The sequence below is a fragment of the Anomalospiza imberbis genome, chromosome 1 (assembly GCF_031753505.1).
Source record: "Anomalospiza imberbis isolate Cuckoo-Finch-1a 21T00152 chromosome 1, ASM3175350v1, whole genome shotgun sequence".
Taxonomy (NCBI): Eukaryota; Metazoa; Chordata; class Aves; order Passeriformes; family Viduidae; genus Anomalospiza; species Anomalospiza imberbis.
In genome coordinates, this window is record NC_089681.1 from 86545415 (window position 1) to 86567865 (window position 22451).

Below are 22451 nucleotides of genomic sequence, written 5' to 3' on the forward strand. Positions count from 1 at the left end.
TGTCTCAGTGCATTAAATCAGTTGAAAGTGGTAAAAGAGATGGTCAGTTGCATAGAGGTGAAGACATGCTGGTGTTCGACTGAAATTTATCCTAAAGATAACATTTTCAAGAGGTGTAATAATTGTCTACTTGTATTGAAATGTTCCTATTGAGAATACTCATTTGCAAGTGAACAAGACATTTGAATAAGGGTGAGATGGTTATGTACTAATTAAATAACTGATATTTAATATTAAAGTTGAGATATGAGGCAATGCAAAATATTGGCTTTCCCACTTAGAGGACAAACTTCACGTTTTCCTTCATGTAAAGAGATATTAATGTGGACTTTTTAATACAAGTAAGAACTTTCAAACCAGTGTTAAAACGTCGATACAAACCCAAAACTGTTGAAGACCAACTAACTGGTCTGCCTAATCCCTGGTACCTGGTATCTGATAAAGAAAAAGGATAATATTTAATGAAGGGAACAAAAGAACACGGCATCTGGTATATGCTGTGTAATTATGTGTGTTGTTCAAGGATTCTGATTATTTGCCACATGTCTGAGTAGCCAGAGGATCTTTCAGAGTCTGCTGGGTCTGAGACAACCTGTGAGTTATAAAGCAAGTACTGATTGGTAACTCTGGAGCAGGGACATCACTGATGAAATGAAATAACTTTCAAGCTGATATTCTGGTACCTGAAAGATGGGAAAAAAGATAGAAAGTGCTTCTGTGGAAGGTAGTTCTACAGCAGTGGTTGCCCAGCAGTAGTAGTTATATGCTTTGCGATAACTCATACACACCATATGCCTTATGATTTTATGTATGTGCAAGTACTAGGCTGGTCTAAAAGCAGGTTGATGGGGAGGGAAATAAATAGAAAAAGAAAGCAGCTATATGTAAACCATAATAACCTTCTAATGTTTCAGAGAGAGGCTGTCTAAGAAATGTTAACAGGCCATATCACTTTCAGTTAGATGCCGTTCAAATGCAAGATACTGTCTTTTATATCTGGAATAAATTTAGAATATGAAAAAATTATTTCATTTCTAAACATCTGACAGATAAGTATTATTTGCTATTCCTAGGTGTGACTACATGGTTGTCCTCCTTACAATTGTAGAATTACAGAATAATATATAATATGCAAACATTTTGCTGTCTTTGATATTTATGACTTCTTCTCCCAACCCAGTGTATATCACTCTTGGTAAAAACTAATGTGCCCATGAAGAGTTAAGAAAAATATTCAGAGACTAGGAAAAGCCTGTCTTCTGATAATTTAAATTTGCAGTTGCTCTAGAGCTGAAATTTATACTTGGATTCAAATACAGATCCCAATCGGGGTAACCACACCTCTTTGTAATCTTAGGTAAACTAAGAGGAATTAGAAGTACTTTGCTTTGCAGCTATAGAGAGGCTTTGCCTCCTAGAGATCTAGGATGAAGTTCTGGCTCTACAGAAAGAGCAGAGAACAGACTACTGATTCCAGTGGGACCAGTTTTCTACCTTAGTCTTTTAATATTTCCAAACAAACTCAATATTTTAAGCAAATGAGTAATACCGTCTTGCAACCCCCTAATGTTTCATGTATTGTTAGGTGCTTGCTCTGCTTTATAATGTAAATGTCTGCCCTCCTTACCAGGCAAACCGGCATGACCTGGATCTCTGAAAAGCACTGTTCCAGTCTTCGGGGAGCTTCCATATATCCCAAACTAGCACTCTCTCCCATTCTTTTCTAGAGGTAAAGGGAAGAAACATGTAACAAGGAAAACAAATAACTAAAGAACAGATAGACTAAACTTGGTTAATTTAAGCATTACTTGATATACTCTTCCCTTGTGTGTACTAAGTTGTAAAAATATACATATGTGTCTAATTTCCATATTTACAAATCAATAAAGTAAGAAAGTTGCCTCCTTATTTTCCTGTAAGGAAGATGTGAAGGAAAAAACAACAGTGAAAACTAGGCAAATTAATTTGTTTAAAACCTTAGGGAAAAGAAACCACAAAGATGCCTTATTTGCTGTCAGTCAGCTTACCACTGCAGGAATGTCACAGCAGGTTTCCTCTGCTGCCACGTTAAGATCTACAAGAAGTTCAGGCAGTGGCACATTAATCTACAGGATAAGTGAACAGGAAGACAAATGTTAAACTTTCTGAAGAGCTACAATCTAGGTCCAGTCTGTCTCCTTGTCCATACAGACACCTTCTCTAGGTCCAGTCTGACTGCTTATCCACATAGACACCTTCACTAGCATAGCGAGCATTTCCCAAATATAGGACAAAACTAATTTCCAGTTTGTGGGAGAAGGATTTTGGTAGGTTTGTGAATTTGCGATAGAGAGGATTTCTGGTGTGGTGGTGCATTCATTGTAAAAACTAATTGTGGAAAAATTAAACATCAAGGAAATATCTTGTGCATTTAGTTTGGAGTGCAGTATGGTCTGAAGTAATCTCAGCTGGAAGTGAGTTTCTAGAATTTTTTTGTGTATGAAATCCTATGTTGCTTTTCCCAGGTTGGATAGCCCTCTGTTGTTTCAGTGGTGGCTTTATGTAGTAAATCAGGGCCACACAGGGACAATAAATGCTATGACTGCCAGTTTCAGTCTTCAGAGATATTTTGACTGTGGAACAGAGACTTGTTCTGTATTTTGGAGGAACCAAAGCAAAAGGCAGAACATTCTCATCAATCTCTTTTGAGCCAGTCACTTCTAGTTACTGTGAGCACATCCTTTGCCCCTGAAGTAAAACAAACACTGTTCTCAGACCACTAGCTACAGCTCTGTTTCTATCATAGTAATCCCAAGGATGATGAAGTAATAAATTCCTGCTATTTCAGCACATAACCAAAGTCATGCATAGGCTAACTCTTGACAGCCGAGATCCAGTGGAGATCTACATACACAATAAGGTCCCGATGATCACCCAGGGAGCAGCATTGTTCTGGGCTTACCTTGCCAGGGCACCATCTCTGTCTGCCCTCCTTGCTCTGTAGGGACAGGGTGCAGGAACTGACAGGGACACACAGTGAGCAGGCTTCCCCTTGCAGGTTTGTGCCAGGCTTCATCCAAAACCTTTGCCGTGCTCTCAAAGATGGGTCTCTCACTGCCAGATGCTTCTTCAGCTGTATTGTAGATACTAATTGCCTTGCTCTCCCCATGAAGAAGTAGCTTGAACTGATCAGCCCTGTCTCTGTCCTTTATCTCCCATGTTATCTTAGAAGGGTTCCCTTTCCTTCTGAAAGGCAAAGACAATGGAGTATTCCTGAGGAAGAACAAATCTATAAACAAACTACAGGACAATTTTAAAAGTATTTCTTGTTGTCACTGCAACATTATGAATTCCTCTTGAAATTTATTTTTTTCCATTAATGATAACCATCACAGGGAATTATAGCTGTCAGTGGAAAGGAAATAAATGTACCAAAGAGGGGTTTAAATATATTGTAACACTTAAGGAGGAAAAATATATAGGTAAATGAGTAAAATAAAGTACTTATCATAAAATATTTTAGATCTGGGAGACCTACTGAAAATATCAATAAACTAACTGGAGAGAATAAAAATAGATATACTGTCTAGTTACTTTTGCCTTTTGTCAGACTAAGTTAATTGATTTAATATCATGTATCTGAACTCTGTCCAGACAGCTCATCTCCTTTGCTGTGGAATGGCTTCACAGCAAGGCAGACTACAGTCCACACTGTTATCCATATCACAGGGACACCCTGCTGGTACAGCCAAAGACCATCAGGACCTGTGTAATCACAGAAAGACAAAGTTTTTCAGCTCATGGCAGATCTACAGTGTCTTTGTGGACTCTTCGGGATTTTTAAAGTTCTGAGTTCATACTGTTGCCTTGTATTTGATGAGTGAGTTGGACTAGATGACCTCTCCAACCAGAATGATCTAATGATCCTGTGATAATAATTAAACCAAGGCAACATAATAATCTATAGAGAACAGCACTTACCCTTCAAGGATACTTAGCACCTTCATTAATACATATTGTTTATAATTTTTTGGTAAAATACTGCAGTATTTTTGGCATACAGATGCAATAAAATGCTGCATTGCACAGCTTTTGTAGAAAGCTTTTTTCCCCTAGGGAAGAATTAGTCTTTTACTCTATTACAGAAGCACCTCTAGCACCAGGAGTTGCAGCCCTCAGGAGGAGCTTAAAATGATCACCTACAATATAAGAATATGCTCATCTCAGAGAAGGAAATCTTTTTACCATCTTAGTTATAATATCTGGAATATGCAAGGCTTGAGTGCATATCAATGGGAAGTATTAGGCTTAGGCATTTACTTAGATTGCAATTATTTTTTAAAATTAGTAATAAGACCAGAGTATTGTTTACAAGAAGTATAACAGTTCAGTAAACTACTGTGAGTTTATAAAAAGTAAATGTCAGAGACTCAAGGATTTTTGTGACTGAATAAGCGTAGGAAGATACCCCCAATGTTACCCCTATACATTCTTTTTTTTTTTAACAATATAATAAAAAAAATTTATGTGTTTTTGTTTGGTGGGGGTTTTGTTTGTTTTATTGTTTTGTGATTTTTAAAATAAGGTGTACTTGAAAACATATTATGTAAAAACACATAGCATGGTTTTCTTCATTGTGGACACCCACAGGTAGGGGCTGGTTCCATGTCTACAAACACCGCAACAGTGCTAGGGGCAGGTGTGGGTCACAGATGGGCCCTTTGTGACACCCCACTAGAGCACATCTGGTCAGTACAGCTGCCATGTCCAGCAGGATGATGGGATAGGATAAGATCAGGGAGCTCAAGGCAAGGAGCTTGCAAGCAGAGCCCAACTTTCCCTGTTGTCTCAACAGTCCCCATTGTGCTGAGGTCTTTCCTCAAAGCTTCTCACTTGTCCCTTTCCCACTTTTCATTTTGTCTCCTGCAGAATGGAGGTGACACCCCCTAGCCAGCCCAGGATGGCCTGGGTGGAGAATGGTGCTCCACAGAAAAGCAGCTGAGAGCTGCTGAGAGCCAGCCCAGAGCCACCATGCTGCTCCTGGGGAGCACCACCTCAGTGCCCTGTTGACAGAGTGCTCTGCCTTGCAGCACAGCCCTGCAGCTGTGGGGTCAGGTCTTCTATAAGCCCCAGATTTGGGAGAAGACATTAACAGTATTTGTTAGCTTGCTTCCGTTCCTCTGGATGACCAATATTCCCAGCTCTACTGCAGAAGGCACCTGCATCCCTGACTTGGCAGTGAGTTACCAGAAAAGGCCTTGATCCCCTGCCACGAGCCTGCAGGCTCTGCCAGTGTATCTCACTGCTGTGCTTACTCCTGCAGCCATCCTCCAGACAGTTTCCATCCAAGGATTTGGGTGACAAGCCTGACACTGAGAGCAATCAGAGACACCCTAGACAGGTGACGGCCTCCCTGCTGGTTGGAGGCCTCCACATGCTGTCAGAAAAGCGTGACATGGTAAGCAGGGTGGTGCTGGGGACAGCCACGTTGGCAGCTGGAGTCTGGGGCTGTGGGTAACATGATGGCTTGGCTTGGCTTGACTTGGCCTGGTCTGGGTGTCAGGCAGGGAGGTGACTGCTCCAAACACCCTCCCTGCCATGGTAGGGCTTGATAGCTGCCTGAGTTTTCCAGGTGTGAATTGTCTCACAAAAAATAAACTATCTTTCATACAGGCAAGAAAAATGCAGGTCCTCCTGCCAGATGTGATGAAGATCCTGCAGGCTGGCATCGCAGACCTCAAGATAAAGAGCCTAATGTTCTTTAAAAATATGATGGGCAAAACCACCACATTTCAAAACCTAGAGGAGACTGTGGGCAGCCCCATCACTGGGCAGCTGATGGAAAACCTCCTGCTCTTCTTTGACTCGGTAAGGCTGATATGGGACCCTGAGCCCTGAGACAGGCACTGGGCAGTGATAGCTGCCCTGCAGCCCAGCTGTGTGAGCAGTACTCAGAGCAGACTCTGCTCCTCCGGGCTCTTGTGGCTTCTGAGCCTTGCAGCCCAGCATTACTTCTCTTCACTTACCCTAGAGCATATCCCCTCACCTCAGGGGTGTGATGGACCATGCCCCATCACAGTGGGCAGGGAGCCGCTGTTTCCAAAGCTTATCTTTCTTCCTTCCTACCAGGAATGCAGGCAGCTGCGAGAGCTCTCCATCTGCATCTTTGGATACCAGCTGGAGTCAGTGGTGGGGAGCAACAAGAGGAGGAACAGCTACATAAGGAGTGTGCTGATTCCACTCCTCTTTCGCATGAGTGACCAGAGCCCTGGTGCGGCCAAGGTAAAGGTTTCAAAGCTGAGCAGTGACACAGACAGGGATGGGCTGCTGGTTCCCCCAACACTGCCTGTGGGAAGGGTCCCTGCAGAACCAGTGTGAGCAGGGGTGGAGAAGCTGGCATGGCCATTTCCAGCACCTGCCCTACCTGCTCCAGCAGGACTTGGCAGCAACCCACAGCCACCAAAGTCTGAATAGTTGTGTCCCCACATGTTTCCTTGCTGTCCCTGGCATGTGTTGGAGGCCAGGGCTTTGAGCTTCCATCCCTGTACCTCAGGGCTGTCCTCAAGGGACCCCTAGATGCTTTGGTGAGGGCATATCCCAGCTTCCTAAAGGCAGGATTGAACCAGGGCCTCATAAAAAGAAGGTGAGCTGGACAGGAACAAACGCAGATCCGAACCAGTGTGGCTAATCATATGTTCTCTGTTTATTGTTTATAAGACAGCAGTTTATATGCATTTCAAGATAGTTTACAATCGTGAGCACACTCTCATTGGCAAGCAAACATTGTTTGTCCTTGTCTTAAGGCGGCTAAAGTTTCATACTGCAAACCTATACTAATTCACACCTAGATAGCTCAGTATACTGTGGTACACCTTAACATAATTTCTGACTGCGCCACAAACTTATTCTTAACTGCGCCATAGGCTTCAAGGCCTCACTGAGGCCCATATCTGAGGCCTAGGCTGGGGTAGCTCAACCTTCACTCTAAACATACAAATCGTGAACATACAGATGGTGACCTCTTTCTCTCAGAAATTCTTCTGCAATTCCCCCTTTTTCTTTTTGAGCTACCCAGACTGATTCAAAGGCTTGGCTAGTTATTTTCTGTACGCAATGTAATAAACACGGTATAAAGACTAGAATAAGTATAATAGTAAGACAAATTATAATACCAAAATGAACTAATTCCATGAACCATCCAGTGAAACCTAAATAATTGAACCAGCTGACAAACGGAGAATTTACAACAACAAGTTTCTTCATATTGCCCTTCAGTTGTGATAATTGTTTATAGATTGAGAGTGGTCAGACAAATTCATGCAATACATGCCTTCAAATTCTTCACACCCATGTCCTTGTGCTAAAAGAAGGAAATCAATGGCAGCTCTGTTTTGCAGAACTGCATGACTAATGTCATCTACATCCACGGCAAGCTCACTTAACATTTTAGATGTAATATTAATTTGTTCTCCTGTCCAGCAGGCCAGGGCTTTCAATTGTGTGAGAGCTTGCGCTGAAGCAACTCCTGGGGAGAAAATTGAGGATAGTATTATAGATGTGCACCCCCAAAGTGATACTTGGTCATTACAATGGGGTCTAGTTGGAGAGCACTCCGTTTGGCTCGTTGAGGCTTCTGAGGCAATCCTAATACTTGATGGATTGTGGGAGCAAACAGTGTTAATTTACCAATGTAACATGGGCCTCCCATAGCTTTTTGAGGCACTGCAGACCAGGCTTGATCCCCACAAATGAGGAAAATTCCTGGTGGCAGTTGTTTTGCAACACATTTTGATGGTATCATGGATTGGGTCCAATTATTACAATATTCTGAATAGTTATAATATAATTGGGATCTGGGAGACAACCAAGTGTTGTCATCACTTGGCTGGTTTCCTTTTTGTGTTGTTTTCATAGCATGAGGTCCAAATATCAAACAGTAATTTCCCGGGACAGAGCCCAGAAGATCAAATTCTTGGGGTGGGATGCTAACAATTTTAAGATTTTGCACAACTGCAGCAGCCTGTGCTCCCAGAACACTTTTTGGATCTATTTTGGCCTGGGTCCACGTTTTGAATTCTGCCATGGAACCCAGTGGAACTCCAATTAAACAAGTACAAAAAGGGCTAGATGGTGTGGCCAAAGACAGGCAGAACGAATCTTGCCCCATTTGTTTGGCCCAGGTGACCCACATGTTTTGTCTCTTGTCCACATCAAGGATTCCAGGTACTTTAGTTACAAAGACACTACTTAGTAGAAACACTGTGACCCACCACATATTTTTCCCATTCTTGATTACTCCGTTTAACATGAAAGAAACAAACTTACTTTTAAACTTAAGTCTAAATACAAACAATAACTTATACTAAACTTAATATTATGCTTATGATCATCTAACTTATTTTCTAATACTCTAAAAAATTAATTTTCATCAGTCGTGGTATATTCCAGGCAAATCATTGTTGTCAGGCTTGTTATCACGGTTGGCTGGAATCTCAGCCTGTGGACACGCATGGGTAAATCTGTTCAGCACCCAAACTGGACCAGTACCTGTTGAGACACACATGTAACCTCTACCATTAAACAACACAGGACTTGGCCCTTGCCATTCACCTGTTCGCATGTCCTTGTGATAAACATGAAGTCCTGGAATTGTTTGTGGTCTTCCCTCTTTCACTGCTTGGTGGTGTATTACAACTGCAGGTTCTTCTCTACCTTCTGCTAAACACAAGTAATTTAGGGGAAACAAGAATTTGACAATCAATTAGATACATCATTCTCATCATTCTTCTTTTGCTTTGCTAGATATTCTTTCAGCGTGCGATTTGCTCTCTCTACAATAGCTTGACCTGTAGATGAGTGAGAGATCCCTGTGGTATGTTTCAACCCCCACTTCTGCATAAATGTAGCAATTTGTTGACTGACATAAGATGGAGCATTGTCAGTCTTAATTTCTACAGGTAAACCCATAACTGCAAAGCAGGCAAATAAATGCTTTTCAAATGGAGAGCTTTTTCCCCTGTCTGTGCTGTTGCCCAAATGAACTTTGAGTAGGTATCTACATTGACATGGACATCTTTCAGCCTACCAAACTCTGGAACATGAGTGACATCCATTTGCCACAACTCTAAAGCTTTCAGTCCCCTTGGATTTGTGCCCAGTCCGAGGTCAGGCCCTGAGCACCATTCAGGGGGATCTGAAATTGTCTGTGCATGACTCTTGCATTGAACAGGTAAAAACACCCATTCAAGCAGAATCGCTGCTGAACCAAGTTGGGACTCCCCCTTTTTCTTTTGCCATTGAAAAACAATGGCAAGTGGACAGGCATCACTGTTGGAGAGGAACAGTGACAACTTCAACCAGGTTATAATTTTTTTTTTTTTTTTTTTTTTTTTTTTTTTAATCTCGAATCAGAGCTCTTTGTTGTTCAGGGGTACAAACTCGAGGGCTGTTGGCATCAATGCCATGGAGCCACAGCAGAAATGGTTGCAGATCATCTTCAGTAATTCTTTGACAAAGCAGCTGCAATGATGTGTCTTTGCTGTTGCATTGTGTCCTGGATGGCTGCGGTGAATGCTGCAGCTTGATTGCTTTGCTCTGCTCATGTGGTTCTGACAAGCATCTCGTCGACTGGACAGCCTTGAGGAAGGATGGCTAAAAGAGTTCTAGTGTGTGAGGTAGCATTTTCAAATGCAAGTGAGCGAAACAAATGTTCTTGAACATCTGCTGGTACATCAGGAGCATCTTTCTAAGCAGCTGACAATCTGTCAATGAACTGTCCATATGGTTCTGCGGTTCCTTGCTTTATGGTTGTATAAGGTGCTGGCTTTTTCTTATCTGGTACTGAAAGCAAGGCTTGTTGGGCCAGCTGTTGTGACAATTGATGCATTTCAATTGGATAAGTGAGTTGTACCTTTTTTGTCGCATATGGTCCATGCCCAGTCAGCATATCTGTCTGGATTCCATACAAAGGATCTCCCACAACTGTGTGTTTGTTGGCTTCCTCAATGGCCAGCCTTCTCCATTCCCTTTCAAACATAAGAAACTGTGAAGGTGTCAGCAACAAGGATGCAATGCTAGATGAATCGGCAGGACAAAGGACATCTGCTCTAAATATCTACTGAATTATGTTCCTTGCTGCCTCTGATCTGATACCATAATTTGTGACTGTTTGTTTGGCTGACTGGAGAATTTTCCATTCATGTGGCTCCCAAATAGCACTGTTATTTCTTACAACAACAGGACAGGCCAACGATTTGGCACCATCCCAGTCCCCATCTAAAATAGCATTTTTCACCATCGAAGCCCACTGGGACTGCATTGGATTTTACAAAACAGCTGGTAATGTCAATTGTTGCTCAGAGGAAGGGTCCTCTAACTGAGTTGGCTGAACTGAGAGGTTAGCAAGCTGGACTATTTTTGCTGTAAAGTATTTGTTTTCGGTGTCTTATGTTGTGATCACCTCCTGTTACGATTATTAAAATTGGGAGGGTCTGAATCTGATTAGTCTGTGTCAGAGTTCAAGGGAAGCGGGCAGTGTTGGGCAACATCTGTGTGACATGAATGGACTGCTGCGGGCTGTATCGCTATTGTCTGTGCAGTTGCTTCTGCTGTCCTGCTGCTGTGGCCAGGTTCGAAAATGCCCCCCCACGAGTGGGTCTCTGCCGGCAGCTCTGGTTGCGGGGTGACCACCCCCTATGCACGTGCAGCTGTGGCTGTGGCTGCGCCTCCTGGGGGGTGCAGGGGTGGCACCGCCTTGCTCCTGTCGCCACCCTGGTCTCCGTCCCAGTGTTCCATCACCTGAGCCAGCCCCGTTTCGTCATCAACTCCGCCTGCCTCCTCGGGTTTCACCCCGCCCCAGGAGTGGGGCAGCTGGCTCACTTCCTCTTGTCCCTCATTTTGCCTGGCAGCCAGCTGAGTCACTTCCACCGCCTGCGTGCGGCTCTCCATGCGGGCCACAACTTCCTGCACGGATGCACCGACTGGAGCCCTTTGTCCGCGCATTGGCCACATATTATTAACACCAAAAAACATTTGGACCCGAGATGGCTTCTGAATCTATGTTTTTTCAATCACGGGTCCCTCAAACGCTTGAATTGCTGCCTCGGCTGCCTGTTTTTCAGTGGACATATTTTTGCAAGATACATAAAACTTTCTTTGAAACCGCACCGAACTCTAAAACTGTTTTTTTATCCTTTCCGCCCTCCATGGCAGAATCCCAAAGCATTGCCCTAGTTCTTGCCACTCCATCCTGCTAAAGACGGAATGACTACTGCAATTTGTCCTTATTTCTGGCCTATAGGGTCAATTGCTCGAGGTCAGTGTCTTTTATCTTTTCACCTCTCTTTGAGAGAACATACCCAAGGAGTCGAAGAGCCGCATCCCAATCACATTCCATTCTCACTGTCTTTCACTATCTCGGCCCGCGGCTTACCTTCCCACCACTGTGGTGCGCTCTGTATCTGCTAAACGACACAGCGGCACACTGCTCCAGCCACCCTGCTCCGTTCCGTCCACCTCTGCCACGAGGGCAATGCATGAACAACGGAGGCTACCGTTGGTCTCCCGTTGTGAACAAGCAAACAAACGATGTGGAAACCTTTCTCAGGAGGCTTCAGTGATCCAGCATCCAATCCCAGTCGCTTTTAAAAGCAATTTGGGATCTGTGCCCCTCATCGCGCCCTCCTGCATGCAATTTAGGGGACATTTCCCGTCACTATCATAGAAGTGACAGTCACTATAATTTCAGTGAAACTCATTGGAGACTTTCTGTCCCTGTTCGGGCGCCAAGTGAACCAGGACGTCATAAAAAGAAGGTGAGCTGGACAGGAACAAATGCAGATCTGAACCAGTGTGGCTAATCATATGTTCTCCGTTTATTGTTTATAAGACAGCAGTTTATATGCACTTCAAGATAGTTTACAATCGTGAGCACACTCTCATTGGCAAGCAAACATTGTTTGTCCTTGTCTTAAGGTGGCTAAAGTTTCACACTGCAAACCTATACTAATTCACACCTAGATAGCTCAGTACACTGTGTTATACCTTAACATAATTTCTGACTGCGCCACAAACTTATTCTTAACTGCACCATAGGCTTCAAGGCCTCACCGAGGCCCATATCTGAGGCCTAGGCTGGGGTAGCTCAACCTTCACTCTAAACATACAGATTGTGAACATACAGATCCTGACCTCTTTCTCTCAAAAATTCTTCTACACAGGATCACCTCAGGAACAAAGCCAAGAGGTCTCCTTTGCCAGCCATGGTGCTATCTCACAGCTTCTGCTGCTGTGCAGGCCTCTGGGGAAGCCCTTCTTGCTGCTGCCAAGCTCCTCAAGTGGAAGGAGCTTAAGCACCTGCTGGAGACGCAGCAGACACGTAGGATTGGCAAGTGCTTGGCAAGGACATGCCCCAGGGTGCAGGCTGGGTGAGAGTTGCCCTGCACCCAAAGTCCCCACCAGCTCTGCTGCAGCCCCAAGCCCACAGCCTGTGGAGAAGGAGGAGCTGCACCCTTGTTCCTATCCTCAAGAACAGAGCCCTGAGGGATCTTTACCTTCCCTGAACTCATTGAGAGGGAGGGCTCTGTAATGATGAGCGCTGGCAGGAGGGACTGCCCCAGCCAACTGGGGAGCTGTGGGACATGCCATCCCCTTGTCCTCTCTCCAGCCGGTGAAGGACAAGAGCAGGGCTGAAGAGTACCTGCATCAGAGCCTGCCGTACATCAAGGACCCTCAGGCCACTGAGCGAGAGGTGGCTGTCAGGTTCATTGGTGAGCCCCAGCCCCTGGAGATCCCGTTTGGGCAGCCTAGCCACTGTTCCTGCTGCTGCACTGCCCTGTGCCTCCTGTGTGCAGGGTCTCAGCCCTCCCTGTGCCACCACTGCAGCTGGGCTTAGTGGCCACTTGGCTCAGTTCCACTCCCCTGGACTGCTGATAGTTCCTGGGGCCACCCCTGTTAAGGGAGAAGGCAGGGCCAGGCTGCTGGAAGCATGCTAGGGAGCAGGAGATGATGGAGTTTTGTGCCTAGGGCTGGCTGCACGGCACCTCCAAAGCATGGAGAAGCTGGATGAGATCTGCAGTGGTGAGTGGGGAGCATGGATGGAAGGGGATGTCTGGGCATCTCTGCAAACATAGGAGTTCATCTTGGTTCTGTTCCTTTTGGTCACAGCCCTTCAGCCCCTGCAGACAGACAGTGATCCCTCTGTCTCTAGCCTGGCAGTTCAGATGACCTGCATCCTGAGGAGTCCAAAGGTTCAGCGAAAACAAGGATTCATCCTGCGAGCATTGTGCTGCTGGTGCCCGGAACCAGGAGGAGGGTAGCTGTGATTTCACAAAGTCGGAGCAATTGGCCCCAAACCAATGGTGTCCTTCAGATGTGCAGCATCCTGAGCTGTCCTGCTTGGCCTGTCCTGCTGCCTGTGGAATGACTTTCCCTTCAGTACGTGTTGGCACCAGGCTTACTTGAGAAACTGACCCCTCACTGAGGCTTCTCCTAAGAGAAGCTGCATTTGTCCTCACCTAGAAAAAGTCCCCTTACCACACAATGAAGATAGGGCACAGAAAGAATGGCCCCACCTCCAGCATTCCCATGGGTCTCCAGGGATTCAATGAGGTGTCTGCTGTTGCTGTATTGCCACCTTCCTTCACCATGATGAATTTGGAAGGGTTTCCAAGCAGAGTACCATGGTGTTAAGGGGATCAGAAGGAAACCTCAGGGGTCCTAGAGGGACTGGATGACAAACAGAGAGTCTGTCAACTGCCACCACAACATACCAATGTTTTCTGGTCACGGAGCAGAATATGATAACTGTGCTTTGCCAAGGGAAGAAAACAAAGAATATCACCAGTCCTTAGACCCCATCCCTTAGGCTGGTCTTGTCACGTTGATGGTCAGGAGTTGGGGCTGTGAGACAGTAAGAAAGGGAGGAGAGAGGTGGGTCAGTCCACTCACTTTTATACTGGTGCCCACATCTAATGTTAACAAGGATTTTTGCCTGGTTTATTTTGCACAGACCTCCTCTAGGAGGTGAGTCAGGGGGTAGAGTGAGCACGAGCCTCAAGGCAGAGCGAGAATTTGGCTCAGAGGAGTGCTGCACCACCTCTGAGCATCCCCTTTCCCCTGATAACACCGTTTCTGTAGCAATAGTCAGAATGTTTGAGGCAAAACTTGCTTCGGTCTGGGCCTTGGCCACACTTGCTCCCGACAGAGGCAGGGAACAGCTCCTGCCGAGAAGCCATAACCACCAGGGATGGCATGGGGACACCGCTGTCCCCAGTGCTGCCACTGCCCATCCGGGGTGGCCGTGTTGCTTGTTCCCCCCAGAGAGGGAAACCTTTCTGCCATGTCAGTTTTAATATCTGGAACAAGCAGGGCTTGGGTGCATGCCAATGGGAAGTACTAGGCTTAGGCATTTTAGCTCAATTACAATTATTTTTAAAATCGGTGGTGAGACCTGAAGATCATTTACAAAATGTGTAATAGTTCAGTACTGTGAGATTAAAAGAAAAAAAAAAAAAAAAAAGGAACTCTCAGAAAGCAAATGGTTTCTGTAAATGAATAAGCTTAGGAAAGGATATTACCCCTCATACATTCCTTTATTGTTTTGACAATGTGCCTAATAATAAGTTTTGGGGGGGAGTTGTTTTCTTTTCTTTTTGTTTTTTTATTTAGTAAGATAAGCTTGAAAATATATTATGTAAAAACATGTTAGCATAATTTTTTTTTCATGAATTATTTTTGTGCATGCCTATCTAATTTTTGATCATTTACTAAAAAATAACATTGTTGAACACACTCCTTAAATTGTAAGTTGAAAGAAGGAATTGAGTTACAATTTTCCCCAGTGTTTAGGAACTGTAAAACTGGCCAGGAATGTGAGTAACCAAGTTCAACTGGCAGCAAGACTAGACATTCTTGTCCACAGGAGAAAGTTACACAGAACCTTTTATGAACACAGAGGAAAAGTATCTGATTTTGAAAGTTGCTGAGATACAAGATTTCTTTGTTTGAGTTTGTGAAAAGCAACAGGCAAGTTCAAAATCTTAGTTTTGCTTTTGATCCAATACGTTTACTGAACAGTGTTTTTATCTATGTACAGATATAGAGATGAAGATTGAGTTTGACAAAATTCCAATATCTAGAAGATGCAAAGCATAATAGAAAATGGTTTCAGGTAAAATGTGATTTCAGGCTTCTTGGTCTGTGACTTGGTAATTTTCAATTCCTGCTTTTTCTGTCCAGTGGATTGTCACTTGGCAAATGCATCCAGAACTCTCAATGGAAATCTCTTTGGTTACAGTATACACAAACAAGTTCAGGTTAAACTCCATTACCACCATTCATTTAATGATATAAATAACAGAATAATTGAGGTTGGAAGGCATCTCTGGACATCATCTGGTCCAATCCCCCAAATCAGTCAGGTTTGTCTACAGGAGGCTGCCTGGGACCATTATTAGGTTTTTGAGTATCTCCAAGGGTGGAGGTTCCACAACCTCTCTGGGAAACCTGTGACAGGGCTTGGTCACCCTCACAGTAAAGACTGTTTCCTGCTGTTCAGATGGAACCTGCCAAGATTCACTTTGTGCCCCATTGGCCCTGCTTCTGTCATTTGGTACCACAGGAAAAGACCTGGCTCTCACTTCTTTGCACCCTCCCTTCAGGTATTTAAATACATCAGTGAGATCCCACCTTGAGTGTTCTCTACTCCTGTTTGAGTGGTCCCAACTCTCCCATCATCTCCTCATATGTGAGATGATCCACACTCTCCATCATCTTGGCTTTTTGTGGAGCTCTCTCTAGTACGTTCACATCTCTGGAGGCGCTAGACATGATAACTTTCAATGACTTATGAGATAAAATGTGAAAATATTTGATAATACATTTTTTAAAAGAAATTTTAATATGGTTTTAGTGGAAACTGGATTTATGTGAACGACCAGCTCTTCCTCTAGATGGCTATAGGAACCCAGCAATTCCTGCATGATATTTCTCCTGATATGCCTTATCTCACACTTTAGCAACACTGATTTATAACAGCTCTGGTGTCTTCTGATCTCTTAAAATAACCCCTGAAATTTCAAAAAATATCTCTAATTCTTATTGCTCTAAATAATCTTGTGTCATGGACAATTTGCCTCATCACTGATAATCCCTGTTTTCTACAAAATCAGTCTTCCTTTATGGACTTTGGGATTCCTTTCTCCTGTTTCATTATGTTGCAAGTGACTTTCTCTTTGCTTGGCAGGTTTCTTAACTGAAGCTCTATTTTGCCTCTTATTTGATTGTCACTTACTTTAATGTCCTTCTGAAGTGTAAGAGGGGTGGCCTTGATTTCTTCTTAAAAGGTTGGGAGGAAGAAAGGAGTTGTCTCTTGTGGGAAGCACCGATTCATTGAACCACTTCCAGTTTTAATTTTGAATTAAGATACTAGGGATCTTGGAGACATGTTTTAAATTATGTACATGTTTAAGTGCTTGGTTGCCTTTGGGCATGAATGAATATGGATCAACAAAGTCATGAAAACAGGCAACTTTAATGATACAGTGGTTCTCTGAAATAATTTTCTTTATAAGTGGAACAAAACTTACTCTAACAAATTATTTCAGGAACAGATGCTTAAAATTCTGAAATGGCAGCAACTTAATCAACTTCCCCGTTACCTTCATATGTCAGAAAGACACAGGGTTCGTTACAACTTCAAGCAGTGACTTTCTGTCTCCTAGTTTCTGTTCCGGGCTGGTAACATTTTTGACCCTGTAACTATTTGGTAACAGGTCACTCTTGTGGACTAGAGGTACAAAAAGCCAAGAGTTTACAGCTGTCTGAAGCAGTTACTTGATTTGTACAATCTCTTCTTAAGATATATATTTTTTCTTTTGCCATGTATGTCCTAACAAGAGATACATACATGTATATCTACATTTCCTGTATGTATATATGTGTGTGTGTGCATATGTGCTTTTGTAATACATGAGGAACATATGCTTACCCAAGTAGGCCACCAAAGTTAGCAGTGCATAGTAATCTGTGCTATGTCTTAGGTGTGTGTGTCACAGTAATAATTTTCAAGGTACAGTTTTGCCTTGCAGATTATCAATCTGTCTGGGTACTCTCCCTTGGGACATGAAAATATTTCCATTTCATTTCCATTAATTTTAAATGAGGTGTTTGGTAGAAGGCTATTTAAATCAGGTTGTTAAACTCGGCACTTTGCATTGGTGTGGGAACTGCTGAAATGAAAGTTAAAGGAGCCAATCTTGGGTGAGCAGAAGGGGGTCCAGTACAGTGGCTCTGGTGGAAAGTGTGTGAATTAAATTTTAGTTTATTTCTTACTTGCCTAGAGAGTGGAGAGTTAAACAGAAATAAATACTGAGGTAGCAGTATGAATCACTTCTTGGAGTAGACAAGGCTTTGTCGCAGAAGTTTTGTTTCATGGATCACTTGCAGTCCCTGACCATGGTTCCAAGTGAAAGCAGTTCCTAAATAGTCCCACCAACTTCTACTGGATTGATCAAAACTGACCTAAATATTCCCAGGTGCAAATCTCAGCAAGTCTGCTCGCATGCTGATAGTTCATCAGCTATCCTGTGTGTTGTCATACCTTTGCCAGTGACTAGAAAACCAAGACTTATCACTGTATCCAGCTTCCACTGCAGGGGAAGGACAAGAATCTGTCCCACACAGGTGACTGTGCAGGCAGATCCACCCTTAATTAGAGGTGATTACAGAACAGCAGGATGAGTTATTTGCATCTCTTTTTTTCTCCTCTGGTTTTCTTCTTCTAGCTGGAAGTTAGAAGAATAAACACATTTGCCCATCTCTTCACATGCAAAATATGTGATACTTTTGTTCTTTTCAGTCACATAAGATGTCTAATTTACTGTCACACCATAAACATTTGCCTAATAAATGAACATGACCAGCTTGCCATATGACATGGAAATAGATGCCCATAAGAATGAAAGATTAGTTGAAAATGATATAACCTAAATACACTTCAGGAAGTCTTTATTGTAAGATTCTGTCACTAGGATGAATTATGTAAAAGCCACACTGTCTTCTATAGAGAATTTTGAGGATAATATTCCAAATGGAGATATAAACAGGCCTATAATTAGTAAATTATATTAAAAAGGGAAAACAGAAGTTTTATTATTCCTTTGTACTCAAGTCAGAGGTAATATTGCAGTTACTGGACCCTAAAGGGACTGGTCATGTATGCTCCAGTAATTCTACACATGGTAACGATTCTTCTTTTAACATTTGCCATTCATAGCTGCACTTCAGTGTATATTTTTCTGGTTTCCCTGGTTGTCCTTTTTCTGGTATAATGTTTTTTTCACGGGAGTTTTGGCAAATGTTGTGTGCTGATCTTTGTGCTCCAGACAAGCTGATGGCAAGTCTCAAAATGGTGAGAAATACATTCTTCTAAAATGCAAATATATCTGAGCCTCTTAGCTCCTCTGCTCAGATCTTGCCCCTTCAGCCATACTTCACCTCAGCATGGTGGGGGATTTAATTGGTATATATTATTTCTGTGTTTTCTCGTTACTGTTTCTTGTAAGAAGAAAGCATGAAAATCTCTATCAGAAGAACATTGCCTGTATCCCACTGGATAGCTGAAATTACAAAAGACTTTTAAGATTCCTAGAATGCTTTTAATCCAGCCTTATTTCAAATATAAAATATTTTATTTGCTTTTCTGACATGTTTTGCTAATATATGTGTATATATGCCCCTACATATGTAGACAAACAAGTTCTCCGTTCCCGGGGGGCGGGGGCGGCGGGGCGGCCGCTGTCGCTGTCCCTGGTGCTGAACCCGGGAGCGAGCCGAGAAGCTGCGGTCCCCGCAAAGGGCGCGAGGGTACACGCGCCTCCTGCAGTCTTTCCTTCCTGGGATGTGTCACTGGTGTCCTCACGGCTGATAGCAGGCTGACGTACTGCACATGCCAGGGCTGCTGTGAGAAGTGCTCACCCTTGCTTCTGTGTTGTTTACTGGACAATTTGTCTCTTGGAGTGGATGTGGCAATTCCTTTTGTAGTGTGTGAAATTAATAAAGAGGGCTATCCAGAGAAGAAACAGGAGATATGCTGGAACATGCAAGCCACATCTTTAGAGCTTTGTATCCTCCGATAACCTGATGATATAAACAAAACATGAACCAAAATAGCCTGTTCCTTAGCAGATAAAACCTAGTTTCCCTGAATTTGCTTTTTGTTTCTCACTCAGACTCTGCTTAGTCAGACTGTGAGTCACAGCTATTCATGTTAAGATAATAATCTTTCATCTACAATTAAGCAATTTTGCACACCAAAGCATTTTCTGTGAGACATGCTAGTCATACCCTTTATGTAGTAGTATTTCTTAATAGTAGTTTGTTCAAACTCTGTGCTTGAATATGCAGAACATTTCAGTACTGGGGCTGATTTGGAGAGAACAATTTCAGAGCAATTCAGCCATTTCCAGCCATTCAGTCTGGAAAGCATTTTTTAACTTGACCCCTTATACTAGCATCTGTCTAACTGACATGTGAGTTATTTGTTTTTTAAAAAATCCCAAACAACAAAAATACAAGCAAACAAATATATTTTTACTCTTCCAGATGAAATGACCCCTAAAATTTGATTCTTTGTGTCATTTTATTTGATCTTTTAATTCGACCTATAAGAATCATATGACAGGAGAAAGAAAAATTATATTGGGCATTGCAATTTGTGCCTTATATAGAATAATTCCTTGCTCCTTAGACTTTTGTCTTTCCTGCGTGATCCTGTGTCATCTCCTATTCTTGTTAATTGTCATGTGTCTTTTTCTATTATCAAATTGCACAATAACTGTTTTGACAGCAAAAACAATGGTGACTTCTCATAATAATGGAGAACATGAGTAGATTATGTAATTTTAAGACATTGTTCTGAGTCTGATGACTTCCACAGAGAAAATTCCAAAATAGGAAGGATATACAATATTATCAGTAACTTTGCGTGAAAATGCTGCAGATGTAAAATATGCATTGACAGAGATTCCTCTCCATATTAATGACATCCCAAACTCTTTGGACTTTCCCTTTGCAGTTAGGCATTGTGGTTTGATTGGTATCATATCCTACCCAAGGTGTAAAAAATTCAAGGGTTAAGATCATGAGCAATGCAAAGTGGTGAGATGAGGAGAGGATCAAAGATTCCTCTCCTCAGGTTTCCTTTACACAAAGGGACAGTCAGGATAGTTAATACAAATTAGTGACAAATGTGAATTCGAAGTAAGTACAAAACACTGAACTAAAGAATCCTTATTCTGATAAAAACAATCCATACATGCAGAATGTAGATTAACTAAAAAGTAAGTCTTCAGAAGCCAAAATGGACTAACTGTCCCAAGTTGCAGGATTTACCTGGAAAATCCTGAAACAATGTTTCTCTTTTATGCATACATTAGAGTAGAAATCAATGGAAGGATACAAATAAATGCATTACAAAGCCAGAGTCATTGAGAAGAAGCCTGGTGTTGGACACTTATATTGTGAGTCATTGGTAGGATTATAGGAGGCAGCTTGAATGGAGAAGTTAGTGGGAACAGGAAAATCAGGCAAAGTTTGGGCAAAGAAACTTGGGGCAAGGATCAAGGATCCAATATAAAAACTCAAAAGCAGTCTTAGTAGCTGAGGAATCAAGAATTGCAGAAAATATGGCAAAGAGAAATAAGGACAAGCATATGATACACACTGGTGAATGAAACTGGTTCTTTTTGAATGGGTAAAGGAATCTGTATCTTCACCCAAAGGTAATTTCAGAGGATTGCTATTTTACAGACAAAGTCTCATGCTGCAATTCCCTTTAGGGCTGATTCACAAAGAAAATGCCAGCTTTCCTACTGTGACATTTTTACTGTTAAGGCCATGTAATGAAGAAGTGATTTTATGTCTGCATTTCTCTCTTTTGTCACACGTATGCACATGTGGAAATCAAGCAAAAGGTTGGAAAAGGAGAAAATATGTTTGATTATGATGTATATGATTCTCCATTGAAATGGTTTGCTTCTTCTAGTCTTGATGCTAATGAGTCACTCAGAACTCATGAAAAAAAAGGGTTTCTATTTCATTTACTACATGAATACTAGAAGAGTTCTGCCTGACTCTGTAAACTGACATATAATGGTAAATATGCAAAAATCATGTAGTAGGAATTTCAGGTAAGCAGCCAAATAGAATGTTTTTAACCTCTGCTTCATAAACAATCTGTAAGATCTCTTGTCTCATTAACCCTCTATTTACACCTTATGGAAATAAATGATTTATGAAACCCCTATTTATTTAAAACACTGATACTTTAGAAAGGTTGGTGAGCCAATTCTTAGAAGGATTAAAATAATGTCCAACAAGTAAGGATCATACATCAAATGACAGCAGACAAAATATATACTGATGATAAAATAACATGATAATCTGTTATATATTCTCAACAAAATAGTGTTAGCATGAAAAGAAATGTTACCAGCCTATTATAACAAAATTAAAGACTACCAGAATTTCTAAACTCAAAGGAACTAAATTAGTGGTCCATAGGTAGCCTTAATTCTGGTATTTCTTGATGCTGACTTGCTCAACTTTGCACCTGAAGAGGTTCCCTCAGCTTTTTTATTTTTTGTGTGTGTGACATATATATATATATATATATATATATATATATATATATATATATATATATATATATAACCTGTCTTTCTGCATGTTTGCAAAATGCAAATACTCTGGAAGACACTTAAAATGCTTCCTTGTAAACAAAAATTTCCAATCCTTGTAGATTAAGCAGACTGGCACGATTATCAAGATTTCTATATGCCATACAAAAAGCTAGCTCAGTGGAACAAAGCTTCATCTGGTTCACAAACACAGCTGTCCTCTTTCCCTTTTCTTGACCATGAAGTCTGAATGATGGGAACTTTTGCCCCAGAGCTTTATGTATCCAGTATCTCAAACAACCAAATAGATACTGCACTACAAATACTGCCATGGATTATCCATTTTACTCTATCTGCAGAAAATGCTTCAAGAATTGAGGTCACACAGCTTTTATAACAGCAGTCTTTCTAGTGACATGAAAACGGAACCACCCAGAACCATTAAGCCCCAGCCAATTCCATGTACTTTGTGTCCAGAGTTCTAAAAGTTATCAAGATTCAAAGACTTAAAGCGTCTGCTGACAGATTGTTGGTAGACAGGAGTAGGCAATGAGCAATGAAAGTAAAACTAGAAAATTTCAGCCCATGGAATTGAATGCTGAATAGCAGCACACAACCTAACAGTTTATTTTTGTCAGGTGTTGCAAGGTTATCTTAGTTTGAAATGCTCTTATAAAGAGGCTAAACAGGAGGTGACCCTCTGTTGCAATAACTTCATCTTTCCATCTTTTCTGCCCTGAGGTAAAATAATTAGTCATTAAACTTCTAATAGCAATTAGCAACATCTTGTGATGC

At 42.1% G+C, this 22451-nt stretch overlaps 1 protein-coding gene and 1 long non-coding RNA gene across 2 annotated transcripts; both read left to right on the forward strand.

Moving 5' to 3' along the window:
- The first annotated feature begins 5045 nt into the window (after positions 1-5045).
- Positions 5046-12422, forward strand: LOC137480790 (uncharacterized). Its single transcript, XM_068202125.1, has 5 exons — positions 5046-5217; positions 5303-5437; positions 5653-5847; positions 6109-6261; positions 12274-12422. The coding sequence occupies exons 1-5, from the start codon at positions 5164-5166 to the stop codon at positions 12406-12408; spliced, it is 672 nt and encodes a 223-aa protein (XP_068058226.1). The 5' UTR covers positions 5046-5163; the 3' UTR covers positions 12409-12422.
- A 200-nt stretch (positions 12423-12622) lies between these two features.
- On the forward strand, positions 12623-13331 carry LOC137480833 (uncharacterized). The gene is made up of 3 exons (XR_011003131.1): positions 12623-12746; positions 13003-13056; positions 13144-13331. It is a non-coding gene; the product is annotated as an uncharacterized lncRNA (long non-coding RNA).
- Positions 13332-22451: the final 9120 nt, after the last annotated feature.

Excerpts from the sequence above, each read along its gene's own strand:
- LOC137480790 (XM_068202125.1), top strand. The coding sequence starts at position 5,164 with ATGACCAATATTCCCAGCTCTACTGCAGAAGGCACCTGCATCCCTGAC. Across the intron at positions 5,848-6,108 it reads TCCTGCTCTTCTTTGACTCG|GAATGCAGGCAGCTGCGAGA; the intron begins GTAAGGCTGATA and ends CCTTCCTACCAG. Across the intron at positions 6,262-12,273 it reads AGAGCCCTGGTGCGGCCAAG|GCCTCTGGGGAAGCCCTTCT; the intron begins GTAAAGGTTTCA and ends GCTGCTGTGCAG.